At 43.3% G+C, this 23,656-nt stretch overlaps 1 protein-coding gene and 1 pseudogene across 5 annotated transcripts in view; one reads left to right on the top strand and one right to left on the bottom strand.

Moving 5' to 3' along the window:
• CECR2 (CECR2 histone acetyl-lysine reader) overlaps nucleotides 1-23,656 on the bottom strand; it is a 190,408-nt gene that overhangs the window by 32,469 nt on the left and 134,283 nt on the right. For 4 of the 5 annotated variants that reach the window (XM_055374858.2, XM_031005288.3, XM_031005286.3 and 1 more), the window contains exons 6-9: nucleotides 21,489-21,538; nucleotides 19,588-19,757; nucleotides 12,712-12,795; nucleotides 605-758 (exon numbers count right to left, since the gene is read on the bottom strand). In XM_055374858.2, the coding sequence (XP_055230833.1) occupies nucleotides 605-758; nucleotides 12,712-12,795; nucleotides 19,588-19,757; nucleotides 21,489-21,538 (458 nt within the window). The remainder of the gene's footprint in view (nucleotides 1-604; nucleotides 759-12,711; nucleotides 12,796-19,587; nucleotides 19,758-21,488; nucleotides 21,539-23,656) is intronic. The other variant, XM_031005287.3, reaches the window with a different exon arrangement.
• Nucleotides 4,239-6,700, top strand: LOC109024509 (dnaJ homolog subfamily A member 1-like; annotated as a pseudogene).

The raw sequence follows: 23,656 nt of genomic DNA, 5'->3' as shown, positions 1-23,656 counted from the left end.
TATTGAAAAAGTAAAAATATTCAATACACTTATTTAAAAGGTAAATCTTGGACTATCTTCAATTACACCAAGTGATCTGTTATCACATGATTTTTCAGGTTGAACTTATAAATACAATTGTTATCTAAGAAAACATCTAAAGACAGTTATTATCCTTTGCTTGCAGAACTCTAAACAGAAAAAAAGTGGCCGGGTGCGGTGGCTCACGCCTGTAATCCCAGCACTTTGGGAGGCCGAGGCGGGTGGATCACAAGGTCAGGAGTTCTAGACCATCCTGGCTAACACGGTGAAACCCCGTCTCTACTAACAATACAAAAAATTAGCCGGGCGTGGTGGCGGGCGCCTGTAGTCCCAGCTACTTGGGAGGCTGAGGCAGGAGAATGGCGTGAACCCGGGAGGCGAAGCTTGCAGTGAGCTGAGATCACGCCACTGCACTCCAGCCTGGGCGACACAGCGAGACTCCGCCTCAAAAAAAAAAAAAAAAAAAAGAAATTGCTGGAAACAACTTGGATGCATGGCAGGACTTAGCTTGAGCTGGCTCTGGCTACAGGACGGCTGGTCGACAGACATGCACCTCTCCAGACCACGCGGACACTGCACATACCTTCCACTGCCTTGACCTTCTCCTCCAACTCGCGTTTCCTCTCTTCCTTTAGCATCTGCTCCTGCTCCTTCTTCTGCACTGCTAGAAGAATCTGACGCTCTTCTTCCTCCTCTTTGCGCTTTTGTTTTTCTATTCTGGTCAGCACAGGAGTCTCCTGTGAGGAGCCAATGAGCACATCCGGTCAGTACACAATCATGCAAGATAAGCTCTTTGCTCTCAGTTCATTGAATTCAATATTTTCAACAAATAATATTAGCTAGGGACTTTATATCACGAAAAGCTGATTTTGTTATCTGTAAAATACACATATGGATATACATAAATGTTAAAACATAAGGGAGATTCAAAACAGGGTAAAACTTTTGTGTCCAACAATTTATATAATTTGTGGTATTTAGGAGACAATCTTATGGATAATTTACTGGAGAGAAGAGAAACTGGGGCAGTTCAGAGATGTGTTTCTTTAGAGTTAACATCTGATAAAGGGAAGCTTTTTTTTTCTTTTTTTCTTTTTTTTTTTTGAGATAGAGTCTCGCTCTGTCGCCTAGGCTGGAGTGCAGTGGTGCGATCCTGGCTCACTGCAAGCTCTGCCTCCCGGGTTCAGGCCATTCTCCTGCCTCCGACTCCCAAGTAACGGGAACTACAGGCGCCTGCCACCACGCCTGGCTAATTTTTTGTATTTTCACTTGAGATGGGGTTTCACCATGTTAGCCAGGATGGGCTTGATCTCCTGACCTCGTGATCCACCTGCCTCAGCCTCCCAAAGTGGAGGGATTATAGGTGTGAGCCACCGTGCCCAGCCGATAAAGGTAAGTTTTAAAAAGCACTAGGAAGTTTTAAAAAGTATACTAGGATGAAAGACAGTCACTCAACAGAACACAGTTCCTTTTTTTTTTTTTTGAGATGGAATCTCACTCTGTGAGACTGGAGTGCAATGGTATGATCTTGGCTCACTACAACCTCTGCCTCCCAGTTCAAGTGATTCTCTCGCCTCAGCCTCCCAAGTAACTGGAGTTACAGGGTACCTGCCACCACGCCCAGCTAAGTTTTGTATTTTTAATAGAGATGGGGTTTCGCCATGTTGGCCAGGCTTGTCTCGAACTTCTGACCTCAGCCTCCCAAAGTGCTGAGATTACAGGCGTAATACTCCAACCTGGGGGACAGACTCCTGACCTCAGGTGATCCGCCCACCTCAGCCTCCCAAAGTGCTGGGATTACAGGCGTGAGCCATGGCACGTGGCCCAGTTAGTAGACTTCTCAATGTCATTTTCACCATTCAAAAATCTATGAGCCTGACTTTAGAAGAGTTTACAGGTAAAAATCTGGAATGAACAGGAGGGACAAAAATAAAAACTGCATACGTTAACACTGTACCCATAAGGTGTCTCAGTGTAACAAACAGAATTAAATAAAACCCACAAAATCTTTATCCTATAACCAGAGCAGGCCAGTTTCAATATGGTGGATGTTGATTCTGAAAAGGGGATGCTATGGACACTTGGCAAGGACGACTGTCCCGAAGACTGCAACTCTGGCCACTGCTTCCCGAATAAATGTCTGTCAAGCATCTTCCCTAAATTTTGCCATAATCCCTGCTCTCACTTCCACCCCACTTCCCAGGTTCTTAATTGTTCCAGCAACATCTTTACCCAGCTGAGATATGATGAAACTGCAGTTAACAAAGCAAAGTAAAACAAAACTATTTGCCTTTGCTCTTTTCAGATGTATACTGATGCCAAAAAAACACCATAAGGTATCAGTTGACTCACATGGGCAGGGGAGAGAGAGGAGGTAAGAACACTGAGCCTTGTCACTACAGTAACCAAAACAGCATGGTACTGGTACCAAAACAGAGATATAGACCAATGGAACAGAACAGAGGCCTCAGAAATAACACCACACATCTACAACCATATGATCTTTGACAAACCTGACAAAAACCAGTAACGGGGAAAGGATTCCGTATTTAATAAATGGTGCTGGGAAAACTGGCTAGCCATATGTAGAAAGCTGAAACTGGATCCCTTCCTTATACCTTATACAAAAATTAATTCAAGATGGATTAAAGACTTAAATGTAAAACCTAAAACCATAAAAACCCTAGAAGAAAACCTAGGCATTACCATTCAGGACACAGGCATGGGCAAGGACTTCATGACTAAAACACCAAAAGCAATGGCAACAAAAGCCAAAACAGACAAATGGGATCTAATTAAACTAAAGAGCTTCTGCACAGCAAAAGAAACTACCATCAGAGTGAACAGGCAACCTACAGAATGGGAGAAAATTTTTACAATCTACTCATCTGACAAAGGGCTAATATCCAGAATGTACAAAGAACTTAAAGAAATTAACAACAACAAAAAAAATCAAACAACCCCATGAAAAAGTGGGCAAAGGATATGAACAGACACTTCTCTCTTTTTTTTTTTTTTTTGAGATGGAGTCTCGCTCTGTCACCCAGGCTGGAGTGCAGTGGCGCCATCTTGGCTCACTGCAAGCTCCGCCATTCTCCTGTGTCAGTCTCCTGAGTAGCTGGGACTACAGGCGCCTGCCACCACGCCTGGCTAATTTTTTGTATTTTTAGTAGAGACGGGGTATCACCGTGTTAGCCAGGATGGTCTCGATCTCCTGACCTCGTGATCCGCCCGCCTTGGCCTCCCAAAGTGCTGGGATTACAGGCGTGAGCCACCGCGCCCGGCCGAACAGACGCTTCTCAAAAGAAGACATTTATGCAGCCAAAAGACACATGAAAAAATGCTCATCATCACTGGTCATCAGAGAAATGCAAATCAAAACCACAATGAGATACCATCTCACGCCAGTTAGAATGGCGATCATTAAAAAGTCAGGAAACAACAGATGCTGGAGAGGATGTGGAGAAATAGGAATGCTTTTACACTGTTGGTGGGAGTGTAAACTGGTTCAACCATTGTGGAAGACAGTGTGACAATTCCTCAAGGATCTAGAACTAGAAATACCATTTGACCCAGTGATCCCATTACTGGGTATATACCCAAAGGATTATAAATCATGCTACTATAAAGACACATGCACACGTATGTTTATTGCGGCACTATTCACAATAGCAAAGACTTGGAACCAACCCAAATGTCCATCAATGGACATCAATGATAGACTGGAATAAGAAAATGAGGCACATATACACCATGGAATACTATGCAGCCCAAAAAAACCAAAAAGACGAGTTCATGTCCTTTGCAGGGACATGAATGAAGCTGGAAACCATCATTCTCAGCAAACTATCACAAGACAGAAAACCAAACACTGCATGTTCTCACTCATAGGTGGGAACTGAACAATGAGAACACTTGGACACAGGGCGGGGAACATCATACACCGGGGTCTGTCAGAGGGTGGGGGACTGGGGGAGGGATAGCATTAGGAGAAATACCTAATGTAAATGATGAGTTGATGGGTGCAGCAAACCAACATGGCACATGTATGTATACCTATGTAACAAACCTGCACATTCTGCACATGTACTCTAGAACTTAAAGTATAATAATAATTTAAAAATCCTACTTACAATAAAAAAAAAAACCTGAGCCTTGTCAAAGGGAAGATTTCATTGAAAGAGAATTGTGATGCTTTATGTATGTCAGACCCCAAAATGAGAGGAAAACAGGTATATATATATATATCAAACATGAAAGTTATTTACATAATTACCTATGTGTATTCTGGCCACTCTCCCCCACAACAAAAGACAATAGGTGTAAACATGTGAAATATTCTTCTTTCGTCAGTACAGGGTACATTAAATAGAATCTAACATTTTAATAAGGACTGAGCAAATGCAAGCCAATTACTTATGAAATTGTAATGTTAAGTCACTCAAGACTTGATAATCTGGCCAGGCACAGTGGCTCACGCCTGTAATCTCAGCACCTTGGGAGGCCAAGGTGGGTGGATCATGAGGTTAAGAGATTGAGACCATCCTGGCAAACATGGTGAAACTCTGTCTTTACTAAAAATACAAAAATTAGCTGGGCATGGTGGTGTGTGCCTGTAGTCCCAGCTACTTGGGAGGCTGAGGCAGGAAAATCGCTTGAACCTGGGAGGCGGAGATTGCAGTGAGCCAAGATTGTGCCACTGCACTCCAGCCAGGCAACAGAGTGAGATTACGTCTCAAAAAAAAAACAGACTTGATAATCTAAACAAACATAGGAAGTGTTCATGTGTTAAGTCAGTGGAGGGGGAGAAAGAGAAAAAAGCCAAAAGCCAATAACCTAAATCTTACGAATATATAATTCTTTTTTTGTAATGAGTATGACTTATTATTCTTAATATGTAATATCTCACAATCAGTTAATAGTGCTCCCCTCAAACAAATGGAACACGAACACAAAACTCACAAACAATATACAAAGCACACGAGGGGCCGGGCATGGTGGCCCATGCCTGTAATCCCAGCACTGTGGGAGGCCAAGGTGGGTGGTTCACGAGGTCAGGAGATCAAGACCTTCCTGGCTAACGTGGTGAACCCTGTCTCTACTAACGATACAAAAAATTAGCTGGGCATGGTGGCGGGCGCCTGTAGTCCCAGCTACTCGGGAGGCAGAGGTTGCAGTAAGCTGAGATTGTGCCACTGCACTCCAGCCTGGGTGACAGAATGAGACTCCGTCTCAAAAAAAAAAAAAAAAAAAAAAAAAAAAACCACCTGAGGGAACTTTCCAGATGCTTGGTGTGAGGTGGAGGAGCAGTGGCTGCATGGACTGCATAGAACTACAGGCCCCTCCCCACTCCCCACCACCAGCCTCAGCCCACTCACTGGCTACAGAAAATTGTGAAAGAAACCACTTACTATGACATTTTGGGGGTCAAACCTAATGCTACCCACGAAGAACTGACAAAGGCTTAAAAATGGCTTTGAAGTAATACCCTGGTAAGAATCTAAATGAAGGAGAGAAGTTAAATGGATTTCTCAATCTTGAGAAGTTCTCTCTGATGCAGAGAATAGGGAATTCTATGACAAAGGAGGACAGGCAATTAAAGAGGGTGGGGCTGGTGGCAGTTCTCATTCCCCCATGGACATCTCTGCTAAGTTTTTTTGGGGGAGAAGGAAGGATACTGAGAGAAAGGAGAGGTAAAAAGTCCTACATCAGCTCTCAGTAGTCTTAGGAGATCTATACAATGGTGAAAAAAGAAAACTGGCTCTGCAAAAGAATATGATTTGTGACAAATGTGAAGGCAGAGGTGTTAAGAAGGGAGCAGGATCCTGCTGTGCCAACTGCTGAGGTGCTTGAATGCAAACAGTAATTCATCAATAAGACCTGGAATGGTTCAGCAGATTCAATCTGTGTGCATGGAGTGCCAAGCCCATGGGGAAACCATCCGTCCTAAAGATAGACGTGAAAGCTGCAATGGAAGGAAGACAGTTGCAGAGAAGGAGATTCTAGAAGTCCCTATTGACAAAGGCATGAAAGATGGCCAGAAGATAACATTCCGTGGTGAAGGATACCAAGACCAGAACTGGAGCCAGGAAACATTACCACTGGGGTAGAACAGAAAGACCATGCTGTTTTTACTTGACAGGGAGAAGACCCTTCCCTGTGTACAGACACACAGCTGGCTGAAACACTGTGTGACTCCCAAACGCTAACATCTACTTTCGAGACTGAACCATGGTCCAGGTCAGAATGTCAAGCACGGGGATATCAAGTGTGTGCTAAATGAAGGAATGCCAATTTACTGCACACCGTATGCAAAGTGTCGCCTCATCACTTAATTTATGTAAACGCTCCTCAGAATGGCTCTCTCTCCTAATAAACTCTCTTTGCTGGAAAAACTTCTACCTGGTAGAAAGGAAGTAGAAGAGACTGATGGGATGATCAAAAAGAACTGGTGGGCTCTGAGGCAAATCAGCAAAGATGGCAGCATTACAATGGAGAAGCATATGAGGGCAAGGAACACCATCTCCCAGAAGAGGTGGTCAGTGTCAAAGCCCTTAACTGGGCCAGTGAGTAACACTCACTGCTGGCATTTTATCTGCAACAGTGACTGAGTGAAGGCCTGTAACCATAATATGCTCACTGCTTCCTATTGTTCTAAATATTCAGCTAGAGAAGTGTTTTAAAGGTAAATGAAGAATAAAAGCAATGATAAAAGCTCTGACTTTGCCCTGTATGTACGATGACTTCGGTGTGCAAGACGAAATTTAATACCTGTAAAAACTACTTTAAGAAGCTCTCCTAGCATTTTAAGGCCAAGCCTTGTGACTGATTTCAGTTGTGTACGTGGATAAGTTTAGGCTGAAAAGCAATGCTAGGTATACGTACTGGCTTCGGTGTATGAACCTTCACCATTAACCTACGAAATTAAAACTGTATTTAACCGGCCATTAGAAAAAGACCCAAGCTAAATTTGTAGAGCAGTGTTGGTCTATATAGTTATTTGTATTAAGTGGGATTCATTGTAATGCCTTTGCATTTATTGTGTGGCTTCAAGTGTTACTCGAAGATGGCATAATATATAACTTAACCTGTGGTATCAGTGGTAGAAATGATACCGGTATTCCTCCGTTCTCACACTGCTATAAAGAACTACATGAGACTGGGATATATGAATGAAAGAGGCTTAATTGACTCACAATTCCACAGGCTGTATAGAAAGGATGACTGGGGGGCCTCAGGAAACTTATAATCATGGCAGAAGGTGAGGGGAAAGGAAGCACATCTTAGCACAGCGAAGCAGGAGAGATAGAGACAGAAAGCGCAAGTGCGCATGTGCGACGGGGGATGTGCCACACACTTTAAAACAACCAGATCTTGGCCAGGCGCGGTGGCTCACGCCTGTAATCCCAGCACTTTGGGAGGCTGAGGAGGGTGGATCACGAGGTCAGGAGTTCAAGACCAGCCTGGCCAAGATGGTGAAACCCCGACTCCACTAAAAATACAAAAATTAGCCAGGCGTGGTGGCAGGTGCCTATAATCCCAGCTACTCGGGAGGCAGAGGTTGCAGTGAGCTGAGATCACGCCACTGCACTCCAGCCTGGGCGACAGAGTGAGACTCCGTCTCAAAAAAAACCCGAAAAAACAATAAACAACCAGATCAGCCGGGCGCAGTGGCTCACACCTGTAATCCCAGCACTTTGGGAGGACGAGGCGGGCATTTCACCTGAGGTCGGGAGTTCAAGACCAGCCTGACCAACATGGAGAAACCCCGTCTCTACTAAAAATACAAAATTAGCCAGGCGTGGTGGCAGGTGCCTGTAATCCCAGCTACTCGTGAGGCTGAGGCAGGGGAATAGCTTGAACCCAGGACATGGAGGTTGCAGTGAGCCGAGATGGTGCCATTGCACTCCAGGCTGGGCAACAACAGCAAAACTCCGTCTCAAAACAAAACAAAACAAAACAAAACACCAACCAGATCTCCTGAGAACTCACACACCATCACAAGAACAGCAAGGGGGAAGTCCATCCCATGATTCATCACCTCCCACCAGGCCCCTCTCCTGACATGTGGGGATTACAATTTGAGATGACCTCTGGGTGGGGACTCAGAGCCAAACCATATCAAGACTTTTCTAAAGAAGGGATTTATCGTAATATGCCACTTCTTGAGGGCTTGCACTTCGAGATTTGTGTTCCCTTCCGCTGTGCCATCCATATGTATACACAGGCGCATGTACATACGTGTATATATGTATATATACATATAAAATGTATACACATACAAATATAATAAATGTGTATATGTATGTACATAACTGTAAATATGTGTGTGTGTATGGATATATATCCGTATATATATCTCTATATTTTGATCAATCCTGGTTATCTGTCCCTCTCCTCTTTGGACCATAAGCTCCTGAGTAGTGACTTCCAGAGCCAGGTAACATAGAAATTCAAGTGAAAAAACCTTTACACGAAGAAGTCACATACATATATAATATAGGAAGGTATTCCTTAGGTATGTTCAACAGGCTCACAGTTTAAACCATTTGACTTATGTCCCCAAAGTAACTAATTTAAGGCTGGTACTGGCCGGGCGTGGTGGCTCACGCCTGTAATCCCAGCACTTTGGGAGGCTAAGGCAGGTGGATCACGAGGTCAGGAGATCGAGACCATCCTGGCTAACACGGTGAAACCCCATTTCTACTAAAAATACAGAGAATTAGCCGGGCGTGGTGGCGGGCGCCTGTAGTCCCAGCTACTTGGGAGGCTGAGGCAGGAGAATGGCTTGAACCTGGGAGGTGGAGCTTACAGTGAGCCCAGATTGTGCCACTGCACTCCAGCCTGGGCGACAGAGCGAGACTCCGTCTCAAAAAAAAAAAAAAAAAAAAGGTTGGTAGTACAGCAAATTATGAACAGCTTTTATTGTATGCTTAAAAATCTCATCACATGTTCACATGCTTAAATCTGGGTATCAGAATTTAAACAATTCTTGAAATGTATGAATGTCTCAATATACTGATTACAAAGTATCTTAAATATAATGCTCAATAAGCAATAAATGCATAGAGGAAAAGCCTGAAGCAAATACGTAAAAACGTAAATAGTAATGATTCCTGAGTTGTGGGATTACCAGGTCTTTTACAGTTTTCTACATGTAGTCTCCACATTTTCTATAAAGACATGGTGGGCAGGTGGGAGCCTGCACTGGCCACGCCCAGCTGTGGCTTCTGCCCTTGCGGATGCCATCTGTCCCCCTAGTTATTGCTCCACCTGTCTCAGACCACTTTCTCCACAATCTGCCCCCTCCTCCAGCACGGCCCTGCACTTGCAAACACCTCCTGCTTAGCTGGATATGTCTGCCTCACATTTCTCTGGGCCTTTTTTCTTTCATCAGCATGGGTTACCATTTTACCATTTTAGCAGTTTCCCATCTGATGTGAATTCTCAACAATTACAATTTTACCTAAATGACATTAAACACATGAGAAAAAAAAAATAATCTATGTTGTGAACAACAAATCTGCTTTTCTTTCTTTCTTTCTTTCTTTTTTTTTGAGACGGAGTCTTGCTCTGTCGCCCAGGCTGGAGTGCAGTGGTGCGATCTTGGCTCACTGCAAACTCTGCCTCCCGGGTTCACGCCATTCTCCTCCCAAGTAGCTGGGACTACAGGCGCCCACCACCACGCCCGGCTAATTTTTTGTATTTTTAGTAGAGACGGGGTTTCATCGTGTTAGCCAGGATGGTCTCGATCTCCTGACCTTGTGATCTGCCCAACTCGGCCTCCCAAAGTGCTGGGATTACAGGCGTGAGCCACCGCGCCTGGCCCACAAGTCTGTTTTAAAATTCCTGTGCTGATTTTCAGCACTAGGCTGATGCAAGGTAAAGCAAGTCTTGATGAAAACACCACTAAAAAACAGGACTCACTTTTTGTAGTGTTTTAACTATTAAAGAACCAGTACAACCAAATGAATGACAACTGGCCAAGCAAAAATAAACCTGCACAGTTAACAAAAATGTGATACTGTCTTAGGCTGCAATTTTTTTCTTTAAAAGGTGAGGTCAGTTGCAAATGGGAGAGATGATGGTGTATGAATGCTTTACAGATAAGAGTCCTGCTAGAATCAAGGGGGTTTTTAATGAGAAGCTAATGAGAAACAACACTTTAAAATCCAGTCAAGGACAATTCAACAGAACCCCTGGTTTTAGCAATGCCCAACATGCTGTGCCCTTACACGCTCCCCTCTCTGAGGGCAGGTATCAGACTTGCTGGCACCCTTGCTCCTGTTAGCAGCACATTTGAGACGAACACCCAACAAACAGCTCCCTAGCAACAGCAACGACCAAAGTGTCCGGACAAAAATAACCACTGCATCCCAAATCCCTAAGTTCAGCGAGACAGTCTCCCCTCACTGATATTTTCCCCAAGAAGTCACAACTCAAAAAAAAAAAAGTCTTTTATCAGGCAATAAGTTTGGACTGCTGAGTGACCAATAGAGGTCAGAAACCCTGCCTCCATGCTTAAAAAGTCATGTCACCACTAAGGGTTTTTCTCCAGGATATCGGGGACCACAACAGATAGTTTACAGTCTCTGTAATACTGTGGTTTCTTTTTGTTCGAACTGAAGAGTAGAATAAAAGAAAGCTCAAACACTGCCAAGAATAAAAGAAGAAATTTTAGTGTTTGATGCCAAAGTTTTGCTTGGAGCAATGAAGGACGTTTCAGTCTATCCAGCCTGCTACGCAGTCTGAAGTGTAAGTTATGGCATCTAGGAATACTCAGTGCAGTGAACAGTAAACAGAAAACGGAGCTTGCAAGGAGGTGTGAACTGTCAAGGTAATAAAGACAGCAGAGAGAGCCCAACAAGGCCAGGCTAGAAAACCATTTGAGAACATGGCTGAATACCAGCGACCAAAGGCCACTCTGAAATTAGTGACTGCTAGGAGGAAGAGGATACTGGAGAATGGAGGTCAATCATGAATAGAATTGTCAACCCCCAGGTAATTAAACATCGGGCAAGACATATCTCTGAGTTAAAAAGAGACAGATGTGAAATCAAAATATACTGAAGTAAATACAAATTTATAAATTAGCTTTCTCTTTTCAGGGCTCAAGGTAGAATGTGTTTAGTTACTGACAAGATCTCTGTAATAGAACATCGTGTCGTCACTCAAATTTAAGATCCATGAAAATGTTACTGAAAGGCAAAAGGAAGGCTCCGTAACGTAACAATTCAAAGACATGGTCCAGAGTAAAACTACTGTCCCTTAACTCAAAACTCTCTACGATCACTGAACTGTTTAAATATTCGATGAAAGAGTGCCCAAAGGAGATAAACGGTTAAAAAGTGTTGTCCCTTCCTACAGTGTGATGTGATGTGATAAAGTAATTTAACTATTTTTTTTTCAGAGGTGGGGTCTTGCTATGTTGCCCAGGCTGGTCTCAAACTCCTAGGCTCAAGTAAATCTCCTGATTCAGGCTCCTGAGCTACATTACAGAATGAAAATGCCGAAACACAGTCAGCTCCAGAATGCTGCTTGGACAACTCCTTTAATTAGTGGTTGCACCAAATATTCTTTCTTCACCTAACATTATATCTCAAACTCCCACATGATGCCCTCTCTCTTTCATGTGACCTAAACATTTCCCTGCCCTCCCATTTATGTTGTTTTGCTTTGTGTCTTAGAAGAAATGTGATTATCTACCCTCCATGGCGAGGTCTTGACACCTAAGAATTTCATCTCCCCACAGATCAGCCAGATCCACGCTCTCTCATTCCTGGACCCTTTTCAGGTCCATGCTACATCTCCAATTAGAAACAAAACAACAAACTTGCCACAAACTCTCAGGTTTTCTTTTCTTTTTTTTTTTTTTTTTTTTGAGACAGAGTGAAACTCTGAAGTTGCCCAGGCTGGAGTGCAGTGGTGCGATCGCAGCTCACTGCAACCTCTGCCTCCTGGGTTCAAGCAATTCTCCTGCCTCAGCCTCCCGAGTAGCTGGGATTACAGGTGCCCGCCACCACACCCAGCTAACTTTTGTATTTTTAGTAGAGATGGGGTTTTGCCATGTTGGCCAGGCTGGTCTTGAACTCGTGAGTATAAGCAATCCACCTGCCTTGGCCTCTTAAAGTGCTCGGATTACAGGCATGAGCTACCTGTGCCTGGCTCTAATATATACTGTTTTTTGACCATATATATTTATATCATTTTATATAAATTTATATAATTTCCTGTCTCTGTGCTTTTGTTTCTACTACTCCTGTAGTGTGGGATGCCTTCTGCCCCACCTCTCCCACCCTCTTTGCTCTCCCTCCATCAATCCCAGCCATCTCAGGATTCAGGTCAAATATGGCTCTGCCTACTCAAATTCTCCTTCCGTTGCCCAGCTCTAAATCCTCCCATCTTTGCATTTGTGAACTGCTCCTATACATGCACCTATTGCAGTACGTATTCTTATTAAATGTGGACATGCCTACCATCCCAGGAGATTGTCAGAACCAGAGTGTGGCCTCACGTCTTCTAATTCTTTCTCTTTCTAGAAATGCATCCTAAGCATAAGATTGCTAAATAAACATTTGGGGTTTAGGAAAAAAAATGAAGGAAAATAAAAAGGCAGGAATGGAAGTACATGAAAAGGATCCGTCTCTTTCATCAGGAAAGCTCCTCCTCGCTACTCTCACACACACTCACCTCTTGCTTGACGGGTTTGATGGACAGGTGGTCAGACATCCACCTAGGATGCAACTCTGCCTTTGTGCGCTGTGGACGTTTTCCCTATAGTTAGAAGTGAAGAAGAGAAAGGAAAAGATAGATTAGGGTGTTCTCAACTACTGATGCTGCTGCTGCTGCCGCCGCCAGTAAAAAAGTGGCCAATGAGGCACACAGGTTAGGGCCAAAGGCTTCCTTAGGACAATCAGGAACCACTGCTCAGCTGTGTAGGGACAGAAGCCAGTTTATTCTCTTGAAAAAATAAAAACAAAAACTTGGAGACAAACAAGTGTCTTTTATAATATGTATCACTGGCAAAAAACTCCCTTAACAGTTTAAACAGTAAAAAAAAAAATTATCTTCCCAAATTACAAAGGGAAAGCCATGCTTTATCACCTTCAGCTGAAGGGGCGGCTCTGGGAGGGGGCATGAGGAGCAGCTGGAGGTGGGCTGCCGGGCAAAGGCAGCACAGTGGCAGCAGTGAGAAGTGAGAGCAGTTGCCCAGGAGGGGAAGCCAGGGAGAGAGCAGGGGTGGGAAAAGGGCTCAGCGAGCAGAATGCGGTGAGTGCCAAGGAAATGCACCAGGCTGGAAAGCAGTCCTTATAGGAAATTTCAAAGAAAGAGCATGGAGAACTACTTGTATCTAGGTTACTACTTTTGAAGGCCACGGTTTATTAGCACACGTAAGTTTTGCAATTTGTAAGGAATGAGCCCCATGGCTTCACCAACTGTAACCTACTACTAAAAGGTAACAAGCAAAGGCCTTCCCTTAAGATAACATAACTTCCGTGACTTCCGCATCAAAAATCTGCATTCTCCAGGGTCAGTTCTGGCACCACTTAATCCATTAGGTAAGGAATTATAGGATAGAAAATGACAAGAAGGGGTGGTTTATACAACTTAAACATACCGCAAAGCCACGGGGGTACATTTAATGAGTCAGCAACTTTAGAAAGCTTTTCTGTTTCGGGCTGGGTGGGGTGGCTCACGCCTGTAAACCCAGCACTTTGGGAGGCCGAGGTGAGCGGATCACGAAGTCAGGAGATCAAGACCATCCTGACCAACATGGTGACCAACATGGTGAAACCCCATCTCTACTAAACATACAAAAAAAAATTAGCCAGGCATGGTGGTGCGTGCCTGTAGTCCCAGCTACTCAGGAGGCTGAGACGAGAATTGCTTGAACCTGGCAGGTGGAGCTTGCAGTGAGCCGACATCATGCCACTGCACTCCAGCCTGGGTGACAGAGCGAGACTCCATCTCAAAAAAAGAAAGAAAGAAAGAAAGAGAATGACTAGTGCCTAATGCAAATGCAAGCCCAATTATCAAACGCTGTCATGACCTTCTTTAAGTACTTGTCCCGAAAAACCTAGCCCAGCAGTTTCCTGAAATATACCTATATGCTCTTTTTTTTTTCATAGGTTCTTGTTCTGTCGCCGAGGATGGAGTGCAGTGGTGCAATCATAACTCACTGCAGCCTCAAACTACTGGCCTCAAACAATCGTACCACCTTGGACTCCCAAAGCACTGAGATAGCAATTATTTTATAAGCCTCAAGACTCTAACAAGATCTCAACTTTAAATACAGTAAAAACTTATCAGGGAACAGCCTTCCAAAGGGATTATGCCAGTTTACCATGATAGTTGCAAAAATGACAATGCCAGCTTCACTTCAACCCTGCCAAATCAGATAAAAGCTACAAATGAGAAAAATGCTATTCTTGATACAGAACGTGAATGTTTCCCTACGCACTTTCCCATCGCCGCATCTGTAAACCATCTATACCCTTAGTCAATTTATTTGTTGAGAAATTAAAGTTTATAAAGCTGTATATTCTGTAACATGAGCAACAAGCTCTACCAGTATCTACATCGCCTTTTATTTAAACAACAACAAAAAAAAGGTTTAAGTAAACTTTTATATGGCCATCACAGCAGGACTTACCTTCTGATAATTATTTCAAAGTTTAGAGGACGATCATATAATACCTCCACAAAGATGTATCAAATCTTCTGATGGCGGACAGAGAAGGATTAATGTCATCCATTATTGCCTTTATGTTACTATAAAATGTGGGTTTAGTTTTCTATCAAGGTTTCTCATCAATTATCCACTACCATAAACAACGGGAGAGGACCGAGTGTCTTTTGATTGCCAAATACTATGCTCTGTACATTGACATGGGTTCTTTGTTTAATTCCCACAAAAACTTCTGTCAAGTGATAGCATTTCATTTTACTAATAAGAAAACTGAAATGGACCCCACTTCTACAAAAAATTAAAAAATTAACCGGGCGTGGTGGTGTGTGCCTATAGTCCAGGTACTCAGGAGGCTGAGGGAGGAGAATCGTTTGAGCCCAGGAATTCAAGGTTACAATGAGCTATGATCACGCTACTGCACTCCAGCCTGGGTAACAGAGTAAGGTCCCTGTCTCTGTTAAAAAAAAAAAAAAAAAAAGAAAAGAAAAGAAACAAGGTGAAATGGAATGGTATCAAGAAACTTATCCAAGGGACAGGACAGGCGAGTGCCACAATATAAGCAGGTTTGAAAGAAAAGCTCCTGACTCTTCCACATACCACATTAACCCCTCTTCCACTGCCCCGTTTCTTGTGCCTCCATTACACACTGCATTTTCTTTTCTTTTTTTTTCTCGATCTGTCGCCCAGGCTGGAGTGCAGTGGTGCGATCTCATCTCACTGCAACCTCTGCCTCCTGAGTTCAAGCAATGCTCCTGCCTCAGCTTCCTGAGTGGCTGGAATTACAGGCACCTGTCACCATGCCTGACTAATTTTTGCATTTTTAGTAGAGATGGGGTTTTGCCATGTTGGCCAGGCTGGTCTTGAACTCTAGACCTCAGGTGATCCACCCGCCTCGGCCTCCCAAAGTGCTGGGATTACAGGCATGAGCCACCACGTCCCTGGCCCCAGGTCAACATTTTTAAATGTTGCATCTTACTATTCTTTATTGTGTTACACTGTATAAGACTCCAAAACAGTATTACCAGTAAGATAGTCTCAAACATTACTCTTTTGGTAACAAGATAGCTTTTACTTCTCGCTATTAACAATCTGACACGCAGTCATGTGTTATACTTAACAATGAGGATACATTTTGAGAAACCACATTCTTAGGTGATTTTGTTATGTTTTCAACACTATAGAATTCAGGGACTAGATGGCATAGCCTACTACACAGCTAGGCTATGGGGTACAGCCTGAGGGTCCTAGATGGTATAGCCTACTACAATCCTAGACGGTGTAGTGTGCTACACACCTAGGTTATGGGGTATAGCCTATTACTCCTAGATGGTATAGTCTACTATATACAACCCTAGATGGTAGGGCCGACTACACACCCAGACTACAGGATATATAGCCTATTGCTCCTAGGTGGTGTAGCCTACTACTTACAATCCCAGACACACAATGGTAAAGTATTTGTGTATCTAAACATACATAAATAGAAAAGGTGCAGTAAAAATACAGTATAAAAGATTTAAGAACTGGCACACCGAGATAGGGCACTTATCATGAATGGAGCTTGCAGGACTGGCAGTTGCTCTGCTGAGTCCGTGACTGAGTGGTGTGAATGTGAAGGTTAGGACATTGCAGTACACTGCTGTAGACCTTGTAAACACAATGCACTCAGGCTGCACTCAATTTATAAAAAGAAATGGAATTGTGCTACAGTGTCATAAAGGCTATGATGATAGGAAATTTTCAGCTCAATTATAATCTTATGGGACCACAGTGGTATAAACGGTTTGTCATTGACCAAAACATGGTTACTCGGGGCATTATTGTATATACTATGGAATGAGGAGAGTATGTTTAATTTTATCAGGTATGGCGTTCAAAGATATCTGTATCAGAACGAACAGAGTAGCTTCCAGTTATTTCTTTCATTTTGGAAATGTTTGGAAGTTATCTTTTCCTTGAAGGTTTAGAAAACTTTACCTGTGAATAAATGGATCCTTCTGTGAGAACTCCCTAATTACTAGTCTGCTAAGATTTTCTACTTCCCAATTTAGATTTTTCTTACTATACTATTCTTCTGGTTAATAGGACTTCATTGAGGTTTTTGAACGTAAAAGCACTATCTATTTCTTTGAAAATATCAAATCCATTATTTCTTTCTGGTCTGCAACTCCATGGTTCTTGAAAATTGTATTTAAAGATTACCCTATTTAAGGGTTACCTTATTTGAATTTTTCTCCTTTTGAAAAGAATCAATGCTTGAAATTTTTAATCAAAATCATCAGTTTTATGCTTTAAGTTTTTTTTCCCCTTAATTCTTCTATCCCCCAAAATGTTAGGCTGAATATAGCAGTAAAAAAGCAGAAATGATAAAAGAAGGCTTAAGGTGACTGGGTATATTTCCAGATAATTTAATGTGCCATGACTGATGATATCAATAAAGTCATATGCAAGGTTACGCAAAGTCATAGAAACTATCTCTTTACATCATTGTTACTTTAAGAAAATTAGATTATATATTTTAATTCCTAGAAAAATTGTTGCAGTGAATTGCTGATCACAAAAACGGAATGCAATTATCGTACATGAACTTAAGTACACTGATGGTGAAACGGAGGTTTTCTGGATCATCCAGGACGGCGGAAGTCTTGAAGCACTGTTTGTAAGTTCCCGTTATTAGAGAAAGATAATTTCTAGGACTTTCCCTAAAGCATCAACCTGCTTAAGGGTTAGACACAGCACCAGATCTACAATAAATTAAATAATACATTTGACATGTTTGCCTCCCTGTAGGTACTGCAGTGATGATTTACAAATACTTTCTCTTCATATTTCACTGGCAAGTGGTCAAACATTTCTGGTCCTCTATTAACATGTATCAATAATCAGAAATATTATTATCGATATGAAATAAGCAAACTGAATAATTATCAACCAACCACCATAGAAAAGGCAAGGCAGGCTAAATGTTGTGGCTCACGCCTGTAATCATAACACTTGGGAGGCCAAGGTGGGTGGATCACTTGTGGCCAGGAGTCAAGACCAGCCTGGCCAACACAGCGAAACCCCATCTCTACTAAAAATATAAAAACATTAGCCAGGCATGGTGGCGCACGCCTATAGTCCCAGCTACTTGGGAGGCTGAGGCATGAGAATCGCTTGAACCCAGGAGGTGGAGGCTGCGGGGGGCCGAGATTGTGCCACTGCACTCCACCCTGAGTGACAGAGCGAGTCTCTGTCTCAAAACAAACAAACAAAAAAACAAGAAAAGAAATGACATTAAGTGTCGTGGCTGTTAAAAAGATGAGTAAGACATGGTCCTTGAGATGAAGAAGCCTGAACTCACAAAGATATAAAATAAGCATAAAGAAACATGTTAAGCGACAAAAGGCTGGGGGAAACAAGGACAGTTCATGGACGTAGTGACATTTAAGTAAGGCTTTTGAGAGAGTAGTATTTAAATGGGTAAGGAAGTAGAGAGGGGGCCAGGTGTGGTGGCTCACACCTGTAATCCCAGCACTTTGGGAGGCCGAGGCAGGAAGAGTGCTTCAGCCCAGGAGTTCAGGACCAGCCCAGGCAACATAGGGAAACCCTACGCACAGATAAAATTAAAAGATTAGCCAGGCGTGGTGGCATGTGCCTGCAGTCCCAGCTACTCGAGAGGATCACTTCGGCCTGGGAGGTTGAGGCTGCAGTGAGCTATGACTGCACCACTGTACTCCAGCTTGGGAAACAGAGCAAGACCCTGTCTTAAAGCAATAAAAGCTGGGCACAGTGGCTCATGCCTATAATCCCAGCACTCTGGGAAGCCAAGACAGGAGGACAGATTGAGGCCAGGAGTTTGGGACAAGCCTAGGCAGCAGAGCAAGACCTCGTCTCTACAAAAAATAAAAAATAATTAGCTGGGTGTGGTGGCATGAGCCTGTGTCCCCAGCTACTTGGGAGGTTGAGATGAGAGGATCACATGAGCCTGGCAAATCGAGGCTGCAGTGAGCTGTGACTGCACCACTGCATTCCAGTCTGGGCGACAAAGTGAGAGAGCTTGTCCTTAAAGAAAAAAAAAAAGGCTGGGTGCAGTGGCTCACACCTGTAATCCCAGCACTTTCGGAGGCTGAGGCGGTATATCACTTGAGGTCAGGAGTTCTAGACCAGCCTGGTCAAAATGGTGAAACCCCGTCTCTACTAAAAATACAAAAAATTAGCTGGGCGTGGTGGTGGTATGAGCCTATAATCCCAGCTACTCAGGAGGCTGAGGCAGGAGAATCGCTTGAACCTGGAAGGCAGAGGTTGCAGTGAACTCAGATTGCACCGCTGCACTGCAGCCTGGGAGACAGAGAGAGACTCAAAAAAAAAAAAAAAAAAGGAAAAAGAGGATGAAAGATGTTTGAAAATGCATGAAGTAGGGTGTACATGCATGATAATATGGGGCATATGGTTTATGAGACTATAGCTTGCCCTGAATTTGGTGAAGAGGACACAATCAGGTAGAGCCAGGCAAAGGGCTGGCAATGGAGCTACAAGGACAAAGACAAACCCACAAGATTTTTTTTTTTTTTAAAGCATTACACAGGGACTCAAGGAATGTTTCCTGAGGAGTGTATGGGAGAAGGAAAGTTGGTTCCAGGCTGTGAAAAGCCACCGTCACTATTGGTGGGTGGTAGACACTGAGGACTTTCTGGGGGAAGGAGAACATGATACGACCCACAGTGAAGGAGAGGGGGTGGCATGAGGTCCCATTCTAACACTGGAGTTCAGACAGGATGGAAGCCTGCACTATTTCCAGGACAGTGGGGTGTATGGGGAAGGTCTCATGAATAATCCTTAAATAATGCAGCATCAGGCCTAACACTGAGGAGGACAGAGCAGAGAGTGTGGCGCACCTTCTGGGCGATCATGTTGCAGATCTCAGGCAGGAAGTCCTCACTGAGGAGCTTGTAGAGCTGCCGTTCTCGAAGGGAGGTCCTCTCGCGAAAACTCTCAGTGACCTGTCTCCACTCTTCTTCTGTCTGGCACAGGAGCCACCAAGTACCTTGGCCTGGCCCTTGGGACCCTAGAAGATAAAGCAACGGATTCACTACAGGAGATCCTATGAGGACCTTTCCTTATTTATTCTCAATTTTGTTTCTACTGTGGGTCATGACTAAAATAAGGAACTCGGCCGGGCGCGGTGGTTCAAGCCTGTAATCCCAGCACTTTGGGAGGCCGAGGCGGGCGGATCACGAGGTCAGGAGATCGAGACCATCCTGGCTAACACGGTGAAACCCCGTCTCTACTAAAAATACAAAAAAAAAAAATTAGCCGGGCGCAGTGGCGGGCGCCTGTGATCCTAGCTACTCGGGAGGCTGAGGCAGGAGAATGGCGTGAACCCAGGAGGCGGAGCTTGCAGTGAGCCGAGATCACGCCACTGCACTCCAGCCTGGGTGACAGAGTGAGACTCCGTCTCAAATAAATAAATAAATAAATAAATAAATAAATAAATAAATAAAAATAAATAAAAAAATAAGGAACTCAAAAAAGAGACCTATTACTTTTTAATTTTATTTTTTTTTGAGACAACATCTGGCTGTATTGTACAGGCTGGAGTGCAGTGGTGCCATCTCAGCTCACTGTAACCTCTACCTCCTGGGCTCAAGCCATCTTCCCATCTCAGCACCCCCCAAGTAGCTGGGACTACAGGTGTGTACCAGCACATCCAGCTAAACTTTTGTATTTTTCGTAGAGACAGGGTTTTGCCATGTTGTCCAGGCTGGTCTCTAATTCCTGAGCTCAAGTGATCTGCCTGCTTCGAACTCCCAAAGTGCTGGGATTACAGGTGTGAGCCACTGCACCTGGCCTACTTTTAAATTTTATTTATTTATTTATTTAGAGGCAGAGTCCTGCTCTGTTGTCCAGGCCGGAGTTCAGGGGCACCATCTCAGCTCACTGCAGCCTCCGCCTCCTGGATTCAAGTGATTCTCCTGCCTCAGCCTCCCGAGTAGTTGGGATTACAGGTGCCTGCCACCACGCCCAGGTAATTTTTGTATTTTTAGTAGAGATGGGGTTTCACAATGTTGGCCAGGCTGGTCTCGAACTCCTGACCCTCAAGTGATCCATCCACCTCGACCTCCCAAAGTGCTGGGATTACAGGCATGAGCCCCCACAATGGCCTCTTTTTGACTTTAAAGTTGACAATGTATACTTCTGGTTTTCCTGTTAAAGTCATTGTTAACAACTAAAAAAAAATGTAATGTCTAAAGGCAATACAAATATAACTACTGTGAATTTAACAAGATAGATATTCACAGTCTAGAAATGATTAAATATATTGACAGAAATGGTTTTGAGTTTGAGTCTTTGCAGAGTCTACCCTGCCGCAACTACACTGTGCAAACTGGTATGTGCCTCCCATTTTTATGTTATTTGGATTACAAAATTAAAATCTAGGTAGGAAACCAGTATGTAGTAAACCTATAAGGAAACCATTGTGTCACGAAGCACTGACATTAAAAAGACCTCTCTTTGAGAAGCTGGTTATTCACTCCAACGTTAAGGTGTCTATTACACTGTCCCCAGTAAACAGGGCACTAGTGAAAAGATCTAGTTTTGATCTTAATCCTTAGTCAAATGATGAGCTGGGCACAGGATAAGGTGTGAGGAAGAGAACTGAAGAAGAGTACGGGGGGTAGGTAAAAGGCTATTGCAATAACCTTTACTTTGTATGACTCTAGAAAAAGAGTCAACACCCTAGCATAAATGAATCATATTCATTTAATTCTTTCTAAATGCCAGTAAAGAACATTACCATGTCTTGTCTGTGGCTCGGATGCCAAGGAATTTTCTTCCTGCTTTTCACTGAAACACAGGAAAAAGAGTTGCCAATTAAAACAAAGACAGGACCAAAATTGTTCTGTGCCACCCCAGGATGGTAGACCCCATTAATTTAACACAAAGAGAGTGTATGTGTGTGTGTTAAGGGGACAAGGCTTGGAGGCGGAACGCTGAATAAATGAACACTAAGATGCAGGCATGCTGGTCTAGGAGGGAAGTACTGACATACAGCTACCCTATGTTATGGCAACAGTATCAATGCATAAGAAAACAGTAACTTTTATTTCTTATTTTTATTTTTTTGAGACGGAGTCTTGCCCTGTCACTCAGGCTGGAGTACAATGGCGCGATTTCAACTCACTGCAACCTCCGCCTCCTAGGTTCAAATGATTCTCCTGCCTCAGCCTCCTGAGTAGCTGGGACTATAGGCACCCGCCACCAGGTCCAGCTAATTTTTTTATTTTTTAGTAGAGACGGGATTTCACCATGTTGGCCAGGCTGGTCTTGAACTCCTGACCTCATGATCTGCCTGCCTTGGCCTCCCAAAGTGTTGGGATTACAGGCGTGAGCCACCGTGCCCGGCCAGAAAACAGTAACCTTTAAAACTTTTTTTGGAAATCAAACAGATGCACTGTTTTTTTTGTTTGTTTGTTTTTGTTTTTTATCACTGCTCCAGTCAAGAGAGAGATGCAACTGTTAATAATTAAATGCCAAGAAAAAAGAACTGTAGGGATTCCAATGTCCTCCTCCCTGATTCAGGGCCGCACTGAAGACAGGTGTATTTATTATAATTGATCCTTACCTAAGGCAGAGGGTTAAGAGCATGGGTTCCGAAGGGGGAATGCCTCTATTCAAGCTGTGCCACTTACAATGTGACCTCAGGAAAGTTAATTAACTTTCCCCCAAAATGGAGCTATTAATAGTGCCTACCTCACAGGGATGTTGGAGATTAAATGACAAAATGCAAAGTGTATAACGCGTTAGGATGAAGTATCATTTTCACTTGTATCCCTGAAACAGAAAGGACACTCTGTGGACTTTTCGATTGTTTTCAATTAAAGTTTCTATGAGAATGAAAATGTTCTATATTGGCATTATCCAATAAACCATGTGGCTGCTGAGCATCTGAAACGTGGCCAGCGTGAACCAGAAACTGAATTTTAAATTTAATGAAAAAATATTAAAATACTGGCTTACACACACAGCTCTAAAGGAAAAAAGTCACCAGTAGAGGGTAGCACAAGTCCATGGATGCTTGTTAAAATGATTCTACAGTCCCAACCCTAAGCTACTGTGATTCTTGATACTTATGGGGAAACGGAGACAGGTATCACGCAGCTTTCTGAATATCAAAGGACGTGTGAAATCCTAACAAACCTGGAAACAGGTGTTGATACATAAAACGTTAAGTAATTACAGGACATTTGTCACAGAAACGGATAAGCAAGAAATAGGCAGCTGCAATCTGAAGCTGAACTTCTGTAAAGTTAAGTGGATGCTGACTGAGTTAAAATCAGGATCTGAGTGATCTACATTCTTTTTTTTTGAGATGGAGTATCGCTGTGTCGCCCAGGCTGGAGTGCAGTGGCATGATCTCAGCTCACTGCAAGCTCTGCCTCCCAGGTTCACGTCATTCTCCTGCCTCAGCCTCCCGAGTAGCTGGGACTACAGGCACCCGCCACCACGCCTGGCTAGTTTTTTGTACTTTTAGTAGAGACGGGGTTTCGCCGTGTTAGCCAGGATGGTCTCGATCTCCTGAGTGATCTATATTCTTAATCTGATTTCCCAGAAATATTTCTTAGTGGTTAAAAAATGACACGGTGAAATTCAGCCTAACTCAAGCATTTAGATTAAGTAGGAAGGGAAGAAGCCACTTGTCCTGAGTTATCAGAATTTTTAAGAATACAGCCTCACTTCACTAGGCTTAGTGATTGAGCTGATCCTTAAGTAAAAAGTGTATTTACACAGCATAGGTCAGATTTTGAAAAGTCCTATAGCAAGATTCACATGGTGAAATTTCCTAGACGATAATGACATATAAAAGAAAATCCCCCAAGTATCTTTTTCTTTGCTAAAATTAAATATAAAATTGAAGAACGAAAAAATTTGTCTTGTTCAATATAATCCTCATTAAGTGCACAT

Source organism: Gorilla gorilla, chromosome 23 (assembly GCF_029281585.2).
Source record: "Gorilla gorilla gorilla isolate KB3781 chromosome 23, NHGRI_mGorGor1-v2.1_pri, whole genome shotgun sequence".
In the NCBI taxonomy this organism is placed as follows: domain Eukaryota; kingdom Metazoa; phylum Chordata; class Mammalia; order Primates; family Hominidae; genus Gorilla; species Gorilla gorilla.
The sequence above is the reverse complement of the archived record's forward strand: the minus strand, read 5'-3'. Positions and strand labels throughout refer to the sequence as shown.